The 22909-nt window shown below is 35.2% G+C and overlaps 1 protein-coding gene across 4 annotated transcripts; it reads right to left on the bottom strand.

Moving 5' to 3' along the window:
* Positions 1-142: 142 nt before the first annotated feature.
* Positions 143-21151, bottom strand: LOC125666798 (polycomb complex protein BMI-1-A-like). 4 transcript variants are annotated; one of them, XM_056151913.1, is made up of 10 exons: positions 19359-21151; positions 12359-12470; positions 7676-7772; positions 6288-6343; positions 6143-6187; positions 3788-3896; positions 3418-3466; positions 3180-3278; positions 988-1068; positions 143-902 (listed from the first exon to the last, which is right to left on the bottom strand). In XM_056151913.1, exons 2-10 carry the CDS (start codon positions 12468-12470, stop codon positions 285-287), a joined length of 1266 nt encoding a protein of 421 aa, XP_056007888.1. In that variant the 5' UTR covers positions 19359-21151; the 3' UTR covers positions 143-284. The 4 variants fall into 4 exon arrangements, with proteins under 4 accessions (XP_056007888.1, XP_048756046.1, XP_048756045.1 ...); XM_048900089.2 differs by having other exon boundaries at positions 20961-21144; XM_048900088.2 differs by having other exon boundaries at positions 3788-3899; positions 19359-21141.
* Positions 21152-22909: the final 1758 nt, after the last annotated feature.

The following is a 22909-nucleotide window of genomic DNA, read 5'->3' as shown; positions in this document are numbered from 1 at the left end:
GTTTTCTGGCGTGTTTTTTCCATTATGACGTTTCAAAATATTGTTGGAATTTTGCTAGGAATTTATTCTATTACACTTGTACCAGCTTGATCTTTAAATTGCTTATAGCCATTTTCTTTTTCATATATCAGACTTATGTCCCTTTTTATGTTTCCTTTCTTTAATGAAAATAACAAGCAAGTTTGTGTAAAAACATCAGTAACAAAGACAGATCTATTTACGCCGGCTAACAATCACCTGTTGTGTAAATACATCAGCGATTAACTCTCCCTGGTGTACATATTTCAGTCCGTGAACTCATATCCGGGAAAATGACTTCCGTTCAGCATCGATTGCTCCTTTCCTACTTTCTTTGTAGTAGTATCCTTGAGCTTTTTTAAGGTCTTCTTGGTCATGTCTAATGGGGAATCGGCGCATATATCGGCTTGGAGAGCTGCCTTCCGCTTGTAGAAATTGGATGAAAAGAATTTACCCCCTTGTTCATGCAGAGATTTCGGCGTAGATTTCTTTCCCGACATTATATTTTTGACACTGTCTTTTTCAGTTAGTTTTGGCTTGTTCACGGACGGTTTATAATTTTTGCTGCTTGAAAATTTTTGTTCCTCGTTGTCATTGTCGTCAGCATTGTTCTTGTTTCTTTCCTCTGCACTTTCATCGCTCTCCATCTTGGGTTCCTTCGTATGGTATTCGTTTTCATCCGGAGAAGAATTTTCGTCATATTGATCCGTCTCTGAAGACGAACTGTCACAGTTTTCGGTAGGTTTGTTTTCTTTCGGATTCTCTTGATCTTTATCCCCAAGTCTTGGTTGTTTATGAATTTGATTCGTGACTTCTTCATTTGTGTTTTTCCGTTTCTTCGTGACTTGTTCGAACACTGTGTAGAGAAGCCGTAATGGAGCTGTCTGCAAAATGATTAATTTGTAATGCATCATATACCTAAACCAGCACGTCCGTAAACAATAACCGACATATTTCATTAACACATACCCTTCTCCATGTGTAAATGTAAGCAATGTCCATCAAGGTGAAAAAATCCTTGAGAGGTTCATCGGAGTGGTAAATGTCGATCTGCAAGGAGGTATACAAGTTAACAACACGTTTCTCTAGAATTATCTTATTATTAGCTCACCTGAAATAAAAGCTCAAGTGAGTGTACACGTTTGAAATTTTCATCTTCTCCAGAACAACTGGACCAATTTCTATCAAACTTGGCACAAATCAACCTTCAAAGAAGGAGATTCAAGTTTGTTTAAATGTCCCCATCAAAGGGGAGATTATCAAGAAAAGACAAAAACAGGAAGTTATTTAAAACTCTTTTCATGAACCACTGGGTCAGAAAAAACTGAACTTTCTGACACAGTGTAGGTTCACTTTTGTTCAAATTGTGGCCCACTGAAGTAGGTTGGGACCACAACAGGGGATCAAAATTTTACATGGGAATTCATAGAGAAATATCTTGAACAAGAGGCCCATGGGCCACATCGCTCACCTTTGTTACCTTGGCCCAAACTTCAAGATTTTCCCTATCTATTCGCATGTAAAACTTTGATCCTTGCTGTGGCCTCAAATTACCCCCGGAGACCATGCTTTTTACAAACTTGAATCTGCACTATGTCAGGAAGCTTTCATGTAAATGTAAACTTTTCAGACTCAGTGGTTCTTGAGAAGAAGATTTTTAAAAATTTCTCTATTTATTTGTATGTAAAACTTTGATCCCCTATCGTGGCCGCATTCTACCCCCGGGGCCATGATTTTAACAAACTTGAATCTGCACTATGTCAGGACCTTTTCATGTAAATCTCAGCTCTTCTGGCCCAGTGGTTCTTGAGAAAAAGATTGTTAAATTACCCCCAGCCTATTAATGCATTTTTGTGCTTATCTCTCCTTTGAAGGGGGCATGACTCTTCATTCGAACAAAATTGAAAGCCCCGTACCCAAGAATGATTTTTGCTAAGTTTAGTTGAAATTGGTCCAGTGGTTCTGGAGAAGTCGCAAATGTGAAATGTTTACAGACGGACGATGACGGACAATAGGCGATGAGAAATGCCCACTCGAGTTTTCAGCTCAGGTAAGCTAAACAACAAAATTAATATCCTTGATTAATCATAGTGATATCAAAAAATCGTCAGGCAGTTCAAATTAAAGTTCGTTCAATTCAGTAGTCCATGGGGCAAGGTAGGGCCACAATAGGAGATCAAAAGTTTATATGGAAATATACAGGAAATTAATTCAAACAAATTATCTTCAAAAGTAGCAGGGCAATACTAAATCATTTACAAATACAAATATTTCCAAGCTTTGTATACCCCCGCGACTGTACATGTAGCTATAACGTTTGGATGGTGAGTGATAGGACGCTCATATTTCAAATGCACATTCCTTGTGACAAGACCTTAAGCTTTTTGACTTCTTGACCTTGGTGTTTGACCTACTTTAAAGAAAATTTAACCTTTCCAATCTCTCCTGAACAATTTAAGGTAGGGCTTTCATATTTTATATATATATTTCTTATTGCAAGACCTTTTATTTCATAACATGATCATCCCGTGGGGATCCAGGTTAGAATAGATCCTCAGTAACCTTTGCTTGTCGTTCGAGGCGACTAAATGTGGCGGTCCTTCGGATGAGGTCGCACAAATCAGGTCCCGTATCACAGTTGGTGTGGCACGATAAAGATCCCTCCCTGCTCAAAGCCCGTAAGTGCCGAGCATAAGCCTAAATTTTGTAGCCCTTTACCGGCAATGGTGACGTCTCAATACGAGTGAAATATTCTCGAGAGGGACGTTAAACAATATACAACCAATCAATCATACAATGATCTTTGACCTTCATCTTCTCCAGAACAGCAAGGTCATGTTGGTCATATTGGTGTGGAGGCATCCCCATGTTGTGTGAATTCAAGTTCAAATAAGTCGTGATTTTTTAGGTCTAGGTGGGGACCAGAATATAGAGTCAAATTATTTCATGGGAATAAAGATTGAAAAAGAATCATTTAAAAACCACAACTGCTGAACAATGGCAGGGACTAGGTGACTCAGGTGAGTAATGTGACCCATGGGTCTCTTCTTCAAATTAATATTGTTATTGTAAAGACGGCGTAACAGTAAATGCATCACACACGATTCCTCTCTAACAGAACACCTCTTTCTCTAACAGACAATATATCTAATGTCACGAACCGTGTATTTTGGCGGCAAGTCAAATTTAAGGCGAATGAATTTCTTCAGATGTGCAACGGACACCGCCGCCGGGCATTGTAGGTAACGAATGTCTCTCTGCTGTAAAATACAAAATACGATAAACATGAATTTTCTATTAAAAGAGAACTTCCCTTCAATACATTTCTCGCAGGGTTTTTTTTTTTCGATGTTAAAATATACATGTAGTAAATATTCATTACAGTTGGTGTTTTCTTACCTGCAGTTTATCGGAATTATTCGGTGCTCTTTTAATGGGCTCTGGGACACTGAAAATAAAGCGTAGAGTTCGTGTGCACTTCAACATATGCATTGCCTCAGTAATACTTCATGTAGAAATAATTTGAAAGAAAAGCATAAATCGTAAATATCCCATTGATTCTAGGACATTTTGTCGACAGAAATTATCATAATTACTACATTATATAACCGTGTTTCGTGTTGCATCTAAATCGGGTGGGCTTTTTTTCTTTCTTTTTTCTTAATCCTTAGGACAAGCATTATTTGCAGAGATTCGCTTCAAAGTAAAAAAAAAAAACCAAAAAACAAACAAACAAAAAACCACTGTCGCCAAACTTCGGATATCTTACTCTGCGAAAAGTTCCAATGCAAGGCTGATTTTCTCATCTTCTGTGTAGATCAGTCGATCCTTATCCTCGTACCCGCGAGCTTCCGTGGGCCGCGGGGGGTTAGAAGTGTCTGCTAAAAAATAAATCAATACTGAATACTATAAACATCACCGCGACAAGTATTGCGCGCTAGCAAATAATCACCGTTGGGTGGCCATCTTTTATTAAAATGTTTAGAATGAACTGATCCATTAAAATGATTACAATGAATAAAACAGAATCAGAATGACCTAGATCTATATTAATATCTATCCAACAGGAAAATCGGAGGAAGAAGAGTTCCGGGATTTTATTGCAAACAGGGTATGATAAGACAATGAAAAGTGTCGGCAACATATGAACAATATCAAATACCCCCTGACCCTCATCAGATTTAATAAATCAATAGTTCAATTACTCTGCTGAATTAAACAATCCAAAGTGACCAGGCACACCCGGACTTCACCGTCCTAATCTGATTGATTTATTGATTGATTGCACGCGGGTCGACTTCCCCGCCGAAATGTAGTTTATTCACACCAATACGACACAGTATATTCGACATTCACCAGATCCCGTGGTATTGACCATTCACTCTCCAGGAAGCAAGTGCTCTATCGATTAAGTTATTTTTTTGTTATGTGGGTAGGGGTGAGGGGGAGAAAATCTTGAAAATATTTCATAACCTGCTACTGCTACAATACCAAATAATTGTCCATAGAAAATACGTGAATCAAAGAAAAATAAATTACACACAGGGATTTATTTTATTGTGGGAAGCGATATTTCCAGTATCTTTATATATATATTCAATAAAAAAGCAGGAAAATATACAGTCCCAAAATATATTTTAAATATTTTGGAACTGTATATTTTCCTGCTTCTTTTTTTTTTTTTTTAAATTGAATTATTTTGACTGTGTGATATCAACTCTTTCTATTTGGATTTATATACACTGTATATATATATATATATATATATATATATATATATATATATATATACAGTTGTATATATATATAATATATATATATATACAGTTGTATCTACCTTTTAATTTATATATATTATAAGGGCGATTTATTTGGGTTTCCCCCTATATCTATAAATACATTTTTCTCTTACAACAATAATGCAAATTCTCCAACATTAATAAATCATTTTTAACGAATTAATAACATGATTCGTCCATGCGGTATAATTGCGTGTCATTTAAAGAGGAAGACCAACTAAAACCATTAAAATTCTAGTAATTTGGAGTTGATATATTGTATGCATTGCCCCTGCAAGACACAGTTGCCGGTCCGACAAAAACACATATGGCACTGACCCCAGTCAATACGGGTGTGTAAAGTGTCTGGATAGCATTTCTCACCGCTGAGACCCATGTTCACGGTGATCAACAGTGGTTATATCCGAAAAGGCATGGTGCTCATTCATTTGGACAAATGGACCACGGTGAATCTATACCGGGTATTCTTATTTCCTCCCAGACCGAAGCACCCCTCTCCCTAGTTGTTACCATCCGAGACGACAAATAAGCCCAATAACCAGTGCCAGTTAGTAACTAATTTTCAACACACTATCCCAGTGTCTCATGAATATTTATGAAATTAAGGAGCGAGAATTTGAGTAAAAACCGACTATTAACGAGAACATGTTACAAACCTCTTTCTCTCACTATACACTTGCAAGTTATTTTGTGTTTGTCTTTTCGTCTTTCTTTCAGCAGGTGTCAATTCATTTACATGCGCTCTGAGTGTTCTGTCGAAGTGACTTAAACAAGACAAAAACTTCAAAGATCGAAAAAAAATCAAAAACAACCGATCAGACTCATACCGTTAGTGATACCACAAAAAGAACTGCGCGCCATAAAAAGAACTGCGCACCACAAAAAGAACTGCGCGCCATAAAAAGAACTGCGCACCACAAAAAGAACTGCGCGCCACAAAAACAACTGCACAACACAAAAACAACTGCACAACACAAAAATAACTGCGCATCACAAAAAGAAAACTGCGCGCCACAAAAACAACTGCGCCGGAGTGATGGAACTAAACTGATGATGGGACAAGATCCATTAATTTGAGTTGTAGCACACGTTTCCTTCGTTGTAAAAATTCATTAAATGTGCGAACTTAATCAGTAGAGGGTTTAGGGTGGGAAGTTGCAACCCTACCCCCCTCTTTTAGCTGAATATACAAACAAAAATGGATTTTTTTTAGCCAAATTGGCTCTTTAGTCACCCTTTCTAGGCAGTAAAGGTACAAACATGGGTCGAATTACCCCACCCCCATCTTGGAAATTTCTGGATCCGCCCCCCGTTAATGAACTTACCTTCCGGATGCGCTGCATAAAATTCCCTTCGCCTATTCATTTCATCTGGAAAAAACAGAATCCATATTAACTGGTAACGCTCAGAGAACTTCATAAGAATATCTCACCGCATATATGTCAGGCTAAATCGATAACACTCCCATACCTTTATATAGCCCAGGGACGAGCTTGTAGACAAGGTCCTGAAGATTCTTGTCAGATCTGTAAATCAAAATATGGCATCATGAATATAGAAAAATCAGCATTGGCGTGATATCTCTTTCTAAAGACTTCCATTTCATAAACTATATTTAAGAGGGCAGCACTTGTTGTGTTGCAGAGTAGAGAGAAAAACTGGGGATTTCAATGTTTCCACATCTGCGTACTCTATTATTTCATTACGACATGTTTTTCAGATTTTGAAAGTGTATTTAAGAAAATACATGAGGGAATCAACTGCGTTGTTTCACTCCGGTATACTTCATGAAGGCGCAAGAAAAATAGGCCGGTGTGAAGCGTAGCTGCTCATACCCTCATGGATTTTCAAAAATAAAATTTATATTTTGTATTCTACTTTCATTTCTGTCAGAAAGTCTTTAAAGTAGACGTGTATTATATTGATCAATATTCATACGCGCGTTGTGTTCACAACCTGCGACACATTCACGAGGAAATGGCTATCTTTTCAATTTGTAAAGATACATCGATGGCAATAACACCTCGAGACGCATTGAATGGGGCGTGTAACTAGTACTCTTTGAGAAAAATACGCTGGTATGACGATACTCTGGAATATCATCTCATTTACTGTACTTTTAAAACATGACAGGCATTTCCTAAATATTTATTTGCATTTTAATCCTTTTTATTGCATTTTAATGATAAACTCATGATGTACTAGATTAGTATCCATACGCAGTGATTAGCGTATTTCAAACGTGCCATTCTTCTTGTTATGGGCATCCCGTGGGGACCCGGGTTAGAATAGGTCCTCAGTACCCCTTGCTTGTCGTTATAGCGAATAAATGGGGCGGTCCTTCGGATGAGACCGCAAAAACCGAGGCCCCGTGTCACAGTAGGTATGGCACGATAAATATCCCTTCCTGCTCAAAGGGCGTAAGCACCGAGCATAGGCCTAAATTTTGCAGCCCTTCACCGATGGTGACATCTTCATACGAGTGAAAAAAATTCAAGAGGGACGTTAAACAATATACAAGCAGTAGTAGATTTGCTTTCTATAAATGTGAAACTGATTAATATAACAGTATTAATATTCCACTACACACTAAAATGTTCCCATAAATCTTAGACATCCATATCTGTCGCAGTTATCACGAAAACTTTAATTCATACATGTATTTTCACCCACCCTTAAGATGCTTAAGCACATTTCCCTTTACGTATTAGTATACTAATCCTAAATTCATAATTAAACAACTCTCTGCTGATATCTTACAACACAATATATTTTGGACTGTTTGATTTTCAGATACGGTTTGAACAGAATGTGCCTATTCGGAAATCCTCGGGCCGGGGCGCTATATAACCACTTACTTGACAAACTGGAGCGGTTTCGTTTTATGTACCATGACGTCACAGATTGGACAGTACTTGGTGGTCTCCAAATATTTCGATATGCATGTTCTACAGACTGAAAAAGACAAAGAAAGTTAACATCAACCGACAGAAAAGTCCCTTGGACAACATAGCTAACCCGAGCTATAAAAATCATATTGCATCGTCCTGGCCCATGTGATTGATAATTTTATCTATATGGTGCCAGAAAACGATTTAAAAGATTTTATAAGTATCATATTACTACATGTTATTATACTACATCGTCATAATGGCTGACTACCTTTGAAACATGAAGGAAAATATAAATATCAGCAATATTTGCACATTCCTTTTTTATTTAATTGCCTGACTGAGTGGCTCAGCAGGATAACGTATCGACTGTTGATCTGTAAATTGAGGGTTTGAGTTTAGCAGGGGTTTTAATTCTTTTTTATTTTCATTTTACTTACCACTAAAACTGCATTTTTTTTTTTTACTAAAGAAAATTTATGATAGTTTCCAATTTCAAAATATTGTTGCACATATCCTCCACTTTTCATCCATATCATATTTCATGTACGAATATAAAAGTACAGAGAACTTCTGAAGACAACACCCATATCATTTCTTACTGTGCACTGCGGTATTCTTTGACTCCATTGATGACTCTAAACATATCTAACTAAATAGATATATTCAAACACCAGGTCCTAATTCCCAAGATAATAAATAATAATACCATATTTATATAGCACCCTTTTCATACACTATGTACGCTCAAAGGTGCTTTACAATACGTATATACCTTATAACAGAATGTTATACACATAATACATAGAAAATAAATAAAGCATTAAAAGCTGTACCTATCCTGATTGTACATATAAAACATGAAAACACAAGATACTATAAATATGCTAGATAAGAATAAACATCAGTTTCAGGGCGTATTAAAATAATAATTATAATGAAATACACACCCACACACACAGCATATAATGTCTCAGGTAGAATATATTAAAACATAGAATTCTTTTTTTTTTCTTTCAATTTTCAATTTGTTTCACTTCTAGAACAAGAAATGCTTCTTCACGGCATAATTGCATGCATTTTGAAAATTTCATTTCTCGAAACCAACAGGTGTAACATGTTATTGTACAATATTTACGTTCACTGAATTTTTTCTCTTATATTTATTTTGATTGATTGTATCTTGCTTAACATGTCTCTCGAGAATTATTCACTCATATCCAGACGTCACCAAGACCTGTGAAGGGCTTCAAATTTAGGACTATGCTTGGCGCTTACGGCCATTGAGCAGTGAGGGTTCTTTAGCGTGTCACACCTACTGTGACATCCGTTTTTAAGGTCATCTCCGAGGACCCGTGACATTCACACCTGATGCCGAGCGTTTGGCGATGGAACTTTCACTACCTGTTTTAACGACTAAGGTCTGTCGCAGCCGAGATTCGAACCCCGGCCTTCCGCATGCGGGGAGAACGCTCTAACCTCTAGGCCACCACGGCGGTCTTTTGAAATATGACATTGCTTTCATCAAGCTATAAATGCATGTTTCTTGTAAACAAGTTCGATCCGGTTTTCTAGTACCACCTGTCTGCAAACTCATTACCAAATATGGAGTGTCATCAAGGTCAAAGGGTGCATTGGCTGTTCCATTTAACTTAACAAATGAGTCAACCATATGATACAATAAATCGTAATTCTAGTTTATATCTTTTAATAATGCATAAAAATAAAGGTATAAACAATAAAATGTCTTTCTTTGTTGTTTCATCGGATGATGAAGGTAGCAATCGTTGCAGAAAAAAAATGAATAACCCGCTTACGTTATGCATTTTCCTGCAATGCTAGCTACCTTCATCACCCGGTGAAATAACAAATACAGCATTTTACTGTTTAAATATCCTAAGCCGAGGTCTGCCAGCTGACGAGCGTTATCAGGCCATAGCCGGCTCTCAGGAGGTTGCCTTTTGAATGGACATTGGTATGGTGTCCGGATAGGGACATTTGCAACACGCCGTCATGCCAACAAGCAACGCACCTTCGCGCTCTCACGCCAACAAGCAACGCGCCTTCGCGTCGTCACGCCAACAAGCTTCGCGCCGACACGCTAACAAAACTCGCCTTCGCGCAGACAAGCGCGAGATGTGTAAAGTTGTGTTAGCGTGACTGCTTGTTGGCGCGAAGGCGAGTTGTGTGAAGTTGTGTTAGCGCGAAAGCGCGTTGCTTGTTGTCGTGACGGCGCGAAAGCGCGTTGCTTGTTGTCGTGAGAGCGCCAAGGCGCGTTGCTTGTTGTCGCGAAAGCGCGTTGCTTGTTGGCGTGAGAGCGCGAAGGCGCGTTGCTTGTTGTCGCGAAAGCGCGTTGCTTGTTGGCGTGAGAGCGCGAAGGCGCGTTGCTTGTTGTCGCGAAAGCGCGTTGCTTGTTGGCGTGAGAGCGCGAAGGTGCGTTGCTTGTTGGCGTGTTGTGACTTACGCGCAGTCACGCTTTTGCAAATGGCCCTATTCGAACACCATAATTCTTAGATCTATGAATAGTGTGAATAATAATTTCTACACGATGTAAGCCAACCACCAATACACGAAATATAGCAATTTGATGATATTCTGTCTGTAGGACAAATTTTGGGAGATTTCCTTTTTCAATGTCATTGGATTGAATTTTAATTCACAAACTATTGATCAGAATGCTATGATTAGCAAGGTTACCAAGGGGAAATTTACCACGCACTTCAGTAATGATAAAGACTGCAGAAACTATTTCATAAAAGGGATTAAATATATTGTACATACTTAATTTACTCATTTTGCTTTCGTTAGAGGGGTAAGTCGATTCTCTCTCTCTCTCTCTCTCTCTCTCTCTCTCTGAAAATAGTCCAGCAAACTTCCACCAACACCTTTAAAAATTGCAAAACCAAATATCGTCCCCACTTAAAACTTAGCTTCTTCCGTATGTTTTGTTTTTAACTTTATTGACAGTTAACAGTTAACTTGTCATTATCTCTTACATTTATATAGTGAAAACTAAACGTTAACTGTCAGTTAAACTTAACTAACTAACTTTTGTGCAACTGGGTCCTAAGAATCAAAAGTTTACAAACACCCCTCCATAAAGAAAAACATATTTGTCATGAAAAGAAATCATTCACGAAGTAAAGTTACACACATGCACTGAAAATTATTACATAAACGTATCTGAATGTACAAAATTTATCTATGAATTTGTGTACAGCAGCAAAAATGTGATGAATCAGCTCTAAAGACAAATTTTCATTTTCCCAAATTAAAACGTGTGTATCTAAAACGTTTAAATAAAATCTAAATGTATGATTGGAAATAATGATTTGAGCGTTAGAGTATCTTTTACATAAAATAAGGTCATGACAAGCATGCTTCTTTTTTTCCACAAAAATAGAATGCATTATCAATATTACTTCGTCTAAATCAACCATTCTATTATTCTGGTTATTGCTTGAGACATACGTCTTATCACAACAGTTTAATATGTATGCATAGATACATAAAAATGACATTGAATTAAACGCACGCAGTTATGCCTTAATTTAATGTGAATAAATAGGGTTTGCCAAATGCAGAATAAGACAATTTTGAATGAATGGAGTCTCGTGTTTCTATATGAATTTAATTTCATTTTCTTACAGCGTCGGGTACGAATGAACTATTGAATATTTCTAATCTACTTTTTAGTATATTATTCTTTGTTATGAGTATAACACTTCGAATGCTTTCTAGTTAATTTTTTCGCGTACATACCTCATTTGTTGAAATGTTTGAAGTATCCTAGTAATTCTTTTTGTGAAATTTGTAAAGGTCCCCATCTTATATAAGAAGAAAGCGATTCCTCAAATCTTTCAGCATATTTATAGTAACCCCCCCCCCCTTCCCCCAAAGAAAACACACTTTAACATAATATAAAGAGAGCAACTATCCCAAACTGAAGCATATTCGAGCACAGGCCCGAAAGATATTGTATACTACAATTAATTTGAATATTTTCCCTACCCACTTAAAAAACATTTTCCCTGTATATAGTGCACGTACCTACAATACTGTTGATAAATTCAGTCCAACTAAGGTTTTGTGAAAATAACAGATCTAAAGGAGATAAATGGATACACAATTTAGGCTATCACCTTGAAATAATAATTTTAGAAGATCAGAATTGTTTTTCGTTGAAATAATATGATTTGATTTGAACATATTTTTTTTTTTGGGGGGGGGACATATTTTATTGCATAAGTGCATACACAAACGGTTTGAAAAAAATATAAAGCCTTTGAATTGGATGGATTGGACTTAAGAAGCCATTTGTTATATCATTTTTCTAGAACATTTAATTCATGGTTTAATTAGCCTTGTATATATCTATATACATATAACTTACTTTTAACTATAATAAACACACTCCCACCCCCACCATCCCCAAAACGGCCGCCGGTTTTCATTGATCTCTTATCGTAACCTACACGATTACATGTACTAATGACATTGGGCCTACTCATATAAATTCCTCCTAAACCAACTACCACCACCCCCCCCCCCCCCAAACAAAAAAAACCCCCACCAAATACACTGAATCAGCCGTCGTTTTACATTTGACCTCTGACCTGTACCTACACAATTACTTAATGAGATACTCACATGAATGCAGACATTCCCGGATAGTTGCTGCGTCAATATAGTACCCACCACACAACACACAAATCAAATGCGGGTTCAGCTCTGTGATCTTAATACGGACTGTACCAGACATCTGTATAAAATACAAAAGTAAATAATCAGAGAGAGAGAGAGAGAGAGAGAGAGAGAGAGAGAGAGAATGAAAAGCGGTACCAGACATCTGTATAAAATACAAAAGTAAATCATCAGAGAGAGAGAGAGAGAGAGAGAGAGAGAGAGAGAGAATGAAAAGCGGTACCAGACATCTGTATAAAATACAAAAGTAAAGTATCAGAGAGACAGAGAGAGAGAACAAGACATCTGTATAAAGCACAAAGTAAATCAAAGAGAGAGAGAATACCAGACATCTGTATAAAGAGAGAGAGAGAGAATATTTGAACGCCTATTGATTTTTTTCTCCGACAAGAAATTGGCAATTATACAGAAGCGGGATTTATTCCCAATTGAAGCGAAAATACAACTATTTTTCTGGTTCCGCGGGCGTATAACATTAAAAAGCATTAATTTCGCAACTTTATACGATACGATTATCTCAATGTGCAGAAAATCAGACCAAACGCAAAGAATACGGTAGATTCCTTCCGCAGAAACACGTGGAACGCTAAATGACCTGCGCCGCTTGACTGTGCTTAGTGATCCCGTCTTCAACAATGGTGGTCTTGAGCTTGTTTTTCACAAGGAATGCATTTAGTCAAAAGTAAAAAAAAAAAAAAAAAAAAAAAAAAAAAAAAAAAAAAATTAAAAAATTGGGACATTTTGAAACTTTGAAAAAAAAAATTCTCTGTTCCATTCTCTTAATTGCAAGTTTCTCAATTATATTCTTTTTTTTTTTTTTGGCATGTCTGTAAAAGATATTCAGATGCTTGAAACAATCTCTGAAAAACTAGTTGGACTTTAATGGAGACACGACAATAGATATCTTATCCTAAGGTGTAATAGCGAAGTTTTGCTATTTAGCGATCTTTATTCATAAAACGCGAGTACTCAAACACACAGGTCGTAAAATGATGAAATCAACCAGCAAAGCACCCTGCATTTTATATATAGCATCAAACCTATTATGTTGTATAGTTCTGGGTTTTCAGAAAGAAACTGAAGACTAATGACTTGCAATGTCATTAATTTATCCCAATCCTATCTTGAAAATAAATCCATATTAAATTTTGTAATCTCGGTAACAAATTTTACTACTTTATCAGAATTTTGTTAGATTCCCTCATGTTTTTTTGGCTGTTAAGGAGGTATTCTACATCGTCATAATGGCTGATTTCCTTTTAAAACATGGATGAGAATATAAATATCACCAATATTTGTCTACTCGTTTAAAAAAATCATTGCCTAGCTGAGTAGCTCAGTAGGTTAGCACGTGGACTGCTGAACTGTAGATCGCGGGTTAGAGTCCAGCAGGGGTTTAAAAAAAAAAATTCCGATTGCTCTCTCCTAAAACTACATTTTTTTGACAAGATAAAGTAAATTTGAAAGTTATCAATTTCAAAATACTGTTGTACATATCCTCCAGTTTTCATCCATATCAAATTTCTCGAGTGTAGCTAGCCTACCTCCTTAAATCTGTGATAAGTTGTTGATCTATATACATTACAAACACAGACACTCGACGTTTTAAATATATATAATAAAAAAAAATCTTTTCCTGTAAAACATAAAATTATGTTTACAGGAAGACAATTTTTTATTTTTTTATATTATATATATTTAAAACGTCGAGTCTCTGTGATTACAACATTAAGGATCTTTACCTTTGCTTAAACAAGCGTTCAGTAGAATCAGCATAATTACATCAATCTAAAGCTCCGTCTTGGATTCACTATGCGTTAATTGTTTATCAGAAAATGGCTCTGCCAATTTACTCTTACAAGGAACAAACAGATTTAAAACATTATACCAGGGGATCTTGTGCCAGCGCTATGTTAAAGACCGGAAATTGTGTTTGGTTGGGGGGTGTTAAGGGGGGGGGGGGGGGGTCTGGAAAAATATTTTGTGCTAGGACGAATTTTATCGCACAAACTTAGAATTGATCTAGGACCCTGTTTAAGGTCGTCATCTGATGATGTTGACGACGAAAAACTTTTATTTGATGTAAAACAACAAATAATGAAGGAAATCTTATGGTAAATACAAATGTCAAAATTGTAACCAGAGTGATATCTGTGACTCTAACTTTAAATGTTGAAGTTGGAAGACATAATCATATAGTCAGAGAACGATGGCTATGTACTGTTTGTGAGCTAAATGATGTAGAGGATGAGTTCCATTCTATTTTAGAATGCCCTCTATATGATGACTTGAGAAAAAAAAATATGTTAACAAATTTTATCATACAAAATCCAGTGTTTTCAAACTGATTAAACTACTCAGTGTTAAAAATACTAAACAAGATGCCCACAGACCTTATCGGTCACCTGAATACTTGTGAAAAAGTATCACTACTCGATCCCAAGGGCTATTAAATCTAGAAAAATATTCCTGTTCTGAATATCTAAGCTAAATTCTAATGTTCAGCAACAGTATAAAACTAGATGTGTTCTTAAAACTTCACTGCCCTCAAAAGTGCACACACTGATGAAAGGCTTTACATAATATAATAGGTGTATTAACATTAAAACATCAAAAGATATGACTATAAGTTTGAACCCATCCTAAAGTCAAAATCCTGGGTTGTGAAATTCACCATTTTTTGTAAATCCTTTTCTGCTATTCCTAAGTATGCATTTAGATTTTATACAGTATCAGCAAACTTACACATAAATACTATATACTAAGTTTGGCCCCACCCTGGGGTAAAAACTCCTACTTTGGGATCATCAATTTTACAATTTTGGTAAAAGGACTACCTGCTCTTTCTAAATATCCATATATAGTAAGTTTGGCCCCGCTCTGGGATCAGAACCCCTACCCCGGGGATCATGAAATTTACAATTTGTGAAGAGGCCTTCCTGCTCTACATAACTATGAATTTAGTTTTTCATAAACATGTGCGGTTCTAGAAAAGAAGATTTTTGAAAATTTGTCAATTTTGGGCAGCTTTTGTCCCGTCCCTAAGGCTCCAGGGGTGCAGGAGTCCTGAAATTTACAATTTTGTACATCTTGTTCCAAATATGTTTCATACTAAATTTGAAAAGAATTGGAAAGGTAGTTATCAAGAAGAAGTTAAAAATGTTTATTGTTCACACATTCAATAACTGACTACATTGGCCCCACCCTGATACCAAAACCCCTACCCCTGGGATCATCAAATTTACAGTTTGGTAAAGGACTACCTGTTATTTCCAAATATCTATTTGGTTTCAATTTAGTATCACTAGCACGAAAGAAGATGTTATTTAAGTGTTTTACAGATAAACACTATGTACTAAATTTGGCCCCGCCCTAGGGTCCAACCCCCTACCCTGGGGATCATGAAATTTACAATATTGGAAGGCCTAGAGGCCTTCCTGCTCTACATTTAGTTTTTCTTACACGTGTGCGGTTGTAGAGAAGATTTTTGAAAATTGGTCCCTTTTGGACAGTTTTTGCCTTACCCCTAGGGCCCCAGAGATGTTGGAGTCCTGAAATTTACATTATATGTCCCCCATGTCCCAAAGATGCTTCATACCAAATTTGAAAAGAATTGGACTGGTAGTTATTAAGAAGTTGAAAATGTCCAATTGTTAACGCACGACAACCAATTGCAATAGTTGGTAATAGTACACTGAGGTGACCTAAAACTGACTAATTTTGGAAAAGTTTTACAGCTACGAAATTCTCATGTGGTGTGATACAATTTGTTTAATTGAAACTGTACATCGTTGTGACACTGTTGTCTACTCGCTCTATACAGTGTCAGTTTTGTTTGTTTGTATAATTGTATTCATGTTTATCCAATGAGCCTGTGGCTCCCGGAAATAAAGAGTCAGAATCAGATGATGGTTCTAGAATCAGAATATTATAACCTAAGAATCCTGCTTTAATACAGCGCCTTCTAGGTGGAAAGGGGGGGGGGGACGAATGCTGTACAGAATAGAGCTTGGCGTTTATTTTCAGGATCAGTCCGAAGCCATACCTATCCGCCCAGCTGTGTTGTAGAGGTATACCGAGTATTAATGAAGATCTAGAACTCCGAAAGTGAAGATGCACACACTTCTTTGGTGAACATTATATGCAGCATTGTTTATGGGGGAAAAATTGGGGGTGGGGCCTCTGGCCAAATATATACTTAGCATGAGGTCCAAGTTCAACCTCGCACAAAATTAGCCAATTAAAATCTTTTACAAGGAGACAGTGTAACTTGGGGACAAACATTACCTGATGTTAAAAATAACGACAGTGGAAAATATATTACGTATTTAGAGAAAGAACAGCCGTAACCTGCCATATAAAACTCGTCTCACGAGCGAGTCATGTCAGAGTTTACAAGCGGTTCATTACCTTTAGCAATTGAAAATGGTCGACACACCATGTCAAAAGTTACGTAAAAACTATCAAAACAATTGCATAGAATTTCGTTAATGGATTATGAATTTATTGAATTCAATTGAAGATTTTTTTTTTTTTATTGACGATGGACGTTATTTCTTAAAAAAAAAAAAAAGTTTTGTACTTGATAAAGCAAATCTATAAATTGATTTATTATGATTTAGGGTGTGAATTCTTTAAATCAGGTACAAAATATACTCGAGTCTTTTTTAATTGCACTCGTTGCATATGAAACATTTGTATTTTCAATGAAACTCCAGAGCAAAATTGTACACTTTATAATATGATTTTAAGTACGAGTTACTCCGTTTACTGGGCTCACGGTGGGCGTGACCGGTTATATTACAGCATTGACTGGTGAACGGGAGATGTGAATCACTCCTAGACACCTGACCCCACCCCTGGTGTTTCCAGGAACCCATGTTTGTCCTACTCTGAATTTTCGTATACGATTGATGAGATTGGTCACTGTTAGTTATTTTCACTTTTTTCACATATGCCAAAACCAGTTGTGGACATGTTAAATGTTTTATATAACTAAAATTATGACTGGATAACGATGTTTTTTTCCATAATCATATAAAATTGTTCTTTTATTAAAACTGTGCAATAATGATGTGCATTTGTGCATCCTACATGATATACAAAATTAACATCTAGTATATATAAATAATAATTTTATTTTCATTTTATTTCATTTATTTTTTGGTTTCGCTGTACGACTTATACATCTCCACTCTCACTTTACAAAATATGTCATATACTGGTACATGTTGATTGTCTATAATTAACCCATTGCATTAATTAGCTATACACCTATTAGTGTTTATGAATAACATGAAAAACACTAAAGAAGCATTTCCTACTTTCATTCATTCAATATTTTATTCCTCTTTGCAGAGAGTATATCAGAAATATATATATTACATTAAGGATGAATCATACAACATATGTACAAATATGAAAATGTGAGAACAACAAGAAAAAGAAAAAACTACCATTACATAATTACATGTAAATGAATAAAAAAGAAAGGAAATGTGATATAAAAGGAACTTATTGTATACTAACTTTTAGCATTTCCTACTAGAATGGTTTAAATATATTTCCCACCAAAACCTAAGAAGGGCCTAATTCTGAATTAATATACTTCTCGCAAGATAATATTTCATTTTGTCATGGCAAATAGATCTGACAGTTTGCTTTGTAATAAACACGAGAAAATATTTATACTATCTATTGTCTGTTGATGTATAAGTGGGTATATTTCAAATAAAATATTAAATATATTTACCTCTCTATAAATATCAACCCCTAAAAAGAAAAATACAATACACGAATGAAGAGATTTTCACTCCAAACCAATAACCCACCCACCCCACCCCCCATACAAAATCCTTCATAGCATTTTCCAGCAATGGACTTTTGATCACAACTGCCATACTTGTCTTTGGAAGTTGATATTTATAAAACTCTACAAGCAGGTGCGAGAGAAATAACCTTCAGTTGTAATCATATAACCAAAAAAATAATAATAATAAAATAAACCAATTGCATTTTCATTTGTCTCAATATTACCGTTATGAATGTAACGGTTTTTATTTGCAATTGTTTAGAATACAACTACAATGTATAGAGACGACTAAAATCAGGAAATTATTAATCAGTTTTATAGTTTTGCTGCGTCTTTTGCTGGTGAATATCAAGAGAATTTCGTAACTATTTCATTTTTAAAAGATTATGTAAGAATTTGGAAACCTTTATCGTTATATATAGAGGGTCGAGAGAAAACATTTAGAAAAACATCTTCTTGCTGTCGGTTGGCCAGGTTTTAGATAAATCAAAATATGTCCAAAAAGGACCATGCTTGAAAGAATAACTGTGTCAATCAAAAATCATCCTTTTTTGTTTGTGTTGAGATTTTTTTTAAATAATAGTGGTACTACTAACTAGTAATAGTACTTTTAAATTGTTCTAAATCATGGAGTGACGTTTTTCATTTACACATTTTAAATAAAACGACGACAATTTTGTACTTATCACTAACACTTAACACAGAAAATGTCAGCATGACAGCCAGCTAACACATATATACATGTGTAGAGAAAACACAAAACCAAAAATTCGGAAGATCAGAAAAGACCGCAGTATTTTCTCGATTTTATTTGGGCTGCTTATTTTCCTTCGTACACAAGTAAAGGTCGTTAAGCGGCATTCTCATAACACAGATAAATATTTCTCTCCGACCTTGATTGTCCCACAACACTTTCGTTAGGTTAAACAAACTTGTAGCCCCAAATAAATCACTGTACAATTTTCATGTGCATACGTATTTTGCGATAGCCATAATTCGTTTTCCTAACCATCTATCTTGTGTAATTTGACGTAACATTATTTGACCTAAAAGACCAACTATCTGGGTCACGATATGACGGCAGATTGAGGTTTAGGGTACACGAATCGTACGGACGAATTTTGGTATACCTACGTTAATAGTGTCTGACTTGAAATATATCCCGTCCTGTGGGTTCTTTTTTTTCTCTCTCTCTTTCGATCCGTCCGATTTACACGTCCTGTATTTTGAATTTGTGCGCAGCGGCGGAAGAATTTATCGTGACGCGGCTCAAACCGACCCCAACTTTTCATACGCAGTTTAACTTCTTTTGAAGTCCCTCGTATTGAAATTCAAAAAAAGAATTAAAACAAGAAAAAGAAGAAAAAATCAACATTGCTTGGTCCGGGGTACGGGGGGCAATCCATATATACAATGTTTATCACCATGTAACGGCCATGTCACGCAAAATCAGTTTTACTGTGATAGATACAAAACATTAAAAAACCCACGTGTTAAGCGACTATAAAATGACCATCAATTTTCTTGGCACGAATAGCATGGTCTTAAGATTTGGGATTTGAAAGAAAAGTTTTCGTTTTATCTCTATATACATAAAAGACGGACTTCTATTTTTTTCAAAGTAAGATTTAACACATACATGAATTTAAATGTCCACCAACTGACACAATCATCAGCTTTCACCTTGACAAAATTAATATTTATACTCACACTAATAATTGCTCGTACAACTACTGTCTGAGACAAGGTGCATGCAATAATAATTTCTATCTTACGAAGTTTGCCGATTTTTCTTAAAATTATAGCTTGCATTTTTTTTTTTTAATAAATTGGAATTATCAAACACATAATAACGTAAATCCAAAAATTTTCAAATGTAATATTGATAAAAAAAAATTGTCACTTTCAAAAGAACCACATAAATTTCAATATTCTCTTTTTTCTAGTAATACAATTTTTCTCTTTTGAGCAGAGAATTTTTACATCTGACAGATTCTAATTACAAACTGATTTCGTTTATTCGATGCATGATTGATATGTATACGGTGACCTCTATTGTTAAGTGTGAAAGCCTGTTCGCCATCACAGCATGAGGTCATCCCCCTAACGCCAAAACACCTGCTCCCATGAACTTTGACCCCCCAAGTCTGCGATTTGCGATAAAATCCACACGTGCTGTCAAATGTATGAAGTATGAAGAATATATTGCAACTTAGTTGAAAGAATACTGATTTTGAAGAATTTTGCAAATTGCATGCATACAATTGTATTGCACACCAGATTCACCCGTTCCAATATACCCGTTGTTGTCATAGCAAATTGTATCAGCGTGCATTTTGTCCCACAGTGGAATAGAATCAAAATCTTGCAAATGTTGTACGCTTGACGTATACAATAATGTAATCCGACATCCGCCTTTGTGAGAACCCTCGAACAATGTATGCCTGCTTATTCATAGCTCAAGGGAATGTCTAATTTTTAGTAATACTTGATCAATACTGATTAAGTCATTTAAAACAACCGGTTCAATAAGCTGTCATCCTACTTGATTTTATCGCAACAAAGGAAATGGGATAAAAATCGCGTATTTGACCGCCGCCATTTTGTTTGGTATTTTTAGATTGTGCGTGGGGTCACTGTTTCGCTTCTTGTCGTATATCTCGTGAATCTCACGTTTTCTTGACTTCAGTTTACGAACTTAAGATCTCCGATAGCTTATGATTGAAACTGACATACCTTTAATGTCCAATTCTTGCTGAAATCTTCAATATTTCTTGTTGAAATACCCGAGCAAATGTCTACATAATTTCCCTAGCGTTCTCAGCTGTAGTCACATGACCTGTCAATCGTCTCCAGAGCTATTTGCATTGTCTGATAAAAATAGCAATAGAGTATCTTTAACCAATCAGATGCTTGCGGTAGTCTTTCTTTTTTTAACAACGAAACATCTGCTGTCTTTTGATAAAGGTGACTTAACCCTTTCCGTAATTGCTTTAAGATTATGACCAAATGAAAAGTAATTAAAAAAAAATAAAATCAATATTATAAAAATCAATATCGTCTCTAAGATATTAATTTTTCGATGAATACGAATATATATATATATATATATATATATATATATATATATATATATATTGCGATAAAATATAGGATATGTATATATATATATATATATATATATATATATATATATATATATATATAGGTAAAAAAAAAGATATGAAAGAAACACGAAGATGGTTACTAAGGCATAAATTCATACGATAACAATACCTTTTCCCTCTAAATTTAACATCCTAATAATTAATTATATAAATTGTCGCTTCCTCATTATCTAAAATTTTCAGCTAGTCCGTTTGATATTCTTAGCTTTTTAAAAGCAAGATAATGAAAAGTATATAATCATTTCATATCAAATTAAAATTTGGAATATTAATTTAACGTGAATCATTTTGATATTGAAGAAAAAAAATTCTAAAGAACTGTGCTCAAACTCACAAATATATATAATTTTAAAAAAAGTACAAGGTTGTATTGCAAGGTTTTCCCATGTGTCGAATGCAATAAGCCATGCATTTTAAATTTCCCGAACAAAAGATTACGATAATTACGAGATATATTTCAGAAATAATACATAATTTTATATTTCAGCTTCAGAGGAATTCTCCAAAATCCCTGTCTAGTGTGCGTGCATTATTGTGTAGGGTATTTAAGAAAAAATGAAAGCAAGGGATGCATGCGTTTTGCGTAATTAGATTTATCCATTGACTGTCTATACACATACTAACGAACTAGTCACTTACAGGCATTCCTTGAATGTGAAATATATATTATTAATTCAACATTCAAAAACAAACAAAACAAAACAATTGCTTAAATATACACATAACACTCCTGGTAAGGTTTCCTAAAATCACTGATAGAATTAAAAAAAAAAAATATTTTGACACATACAGAGATATAATATATATATATATATATATATATATATATATATATATATATATATATATATATATCAGCTAGTAAAAGCGTGTAATGAGTTATAAACGTGATTCACAATTCTCCACGACAGAATTAAAATGTCCGGTTCAATATTCATAAATGTGTGTGGTGTAAATTTTTGTTTGTCATGACAAAATTCTGATTTAAAGTTAAATACAAGGAGACGATATGGTATCCCGACTGTAAACTTCACGTCTAAAGTAATATGGGAAAAACAGGAGGTACATTCCGCTATTTTTTTTTAAAAATGTACCGCTTTAGTAGAAATTAGAAAGAAATCTTTTTTAATTTCCGCGAAAGCGTTACATTTAGACACTGGATATCATAATAGGACGAACGTTTAATAAGTTTCCAAATGCTGTGTTAAATTAAATCCGAAACGATGTCATCTCCATGCACTACATTTAATAACTGCAAAATTTATCTATAATTATTGTAACACCAGACCAAAATAAAAAAAAAAACTAAAAAAAAAAACTAACAGGAAAGCCACATAATTCAATTATCTATAGTAATATACACCCAAATGACTGTACATGCGCAGACATCGGTTTTTTTTTTTGTGTGTGTTAAATTGCTTAAAGTGACATATAAGTCCGTTGGGCCGGATGTAAAATCATACTGACATGTATCTTACTGAAATCCAAAAGTTGTATAACACATGTCACTATAATAAA

The sequence above is a fragment of the Ostrea edulis genome, chromosome 10, assembly GCF_947568905.1.
Source record: "Ostrea edulis chromosome 10, xbOstEdul1.1, whole genome shotgun sequence".
NCBI classification, from domain to species: Eukaryota; Metazoa; Mollusca; class Bivalvia; order Ostreida; family Ostreidae; genus Ostrea; species Ostrea edulis.
Note: the sequence above shows the minus strand (reverse complement) of the source record. Positions and strands in the feature narration are given on the sequence as shown.

Coding starts and splice junctions, on each gene's coding strand:
- LOC125666798 (XM_048900088.2), bottom strand. CDS start 12,470: ATGTCTGGTACAGTCCGTATTAAGATCACAGAGCTGAACCCGCATTTG. Junction 3,900..6,142: donor TTATGCAGCGCATCCGGAAG/GTAAGTTCATTA, acceptor TTTATTTTTTAG/CAGACACTTCTAACCCCCCG. Junction 903..987: donor ACATTTACACATGGAGAAGG/GTATGTGTTAAT, acceptor ATCATTTTGCAG/ACAGCTCCATTACGGCTTCT.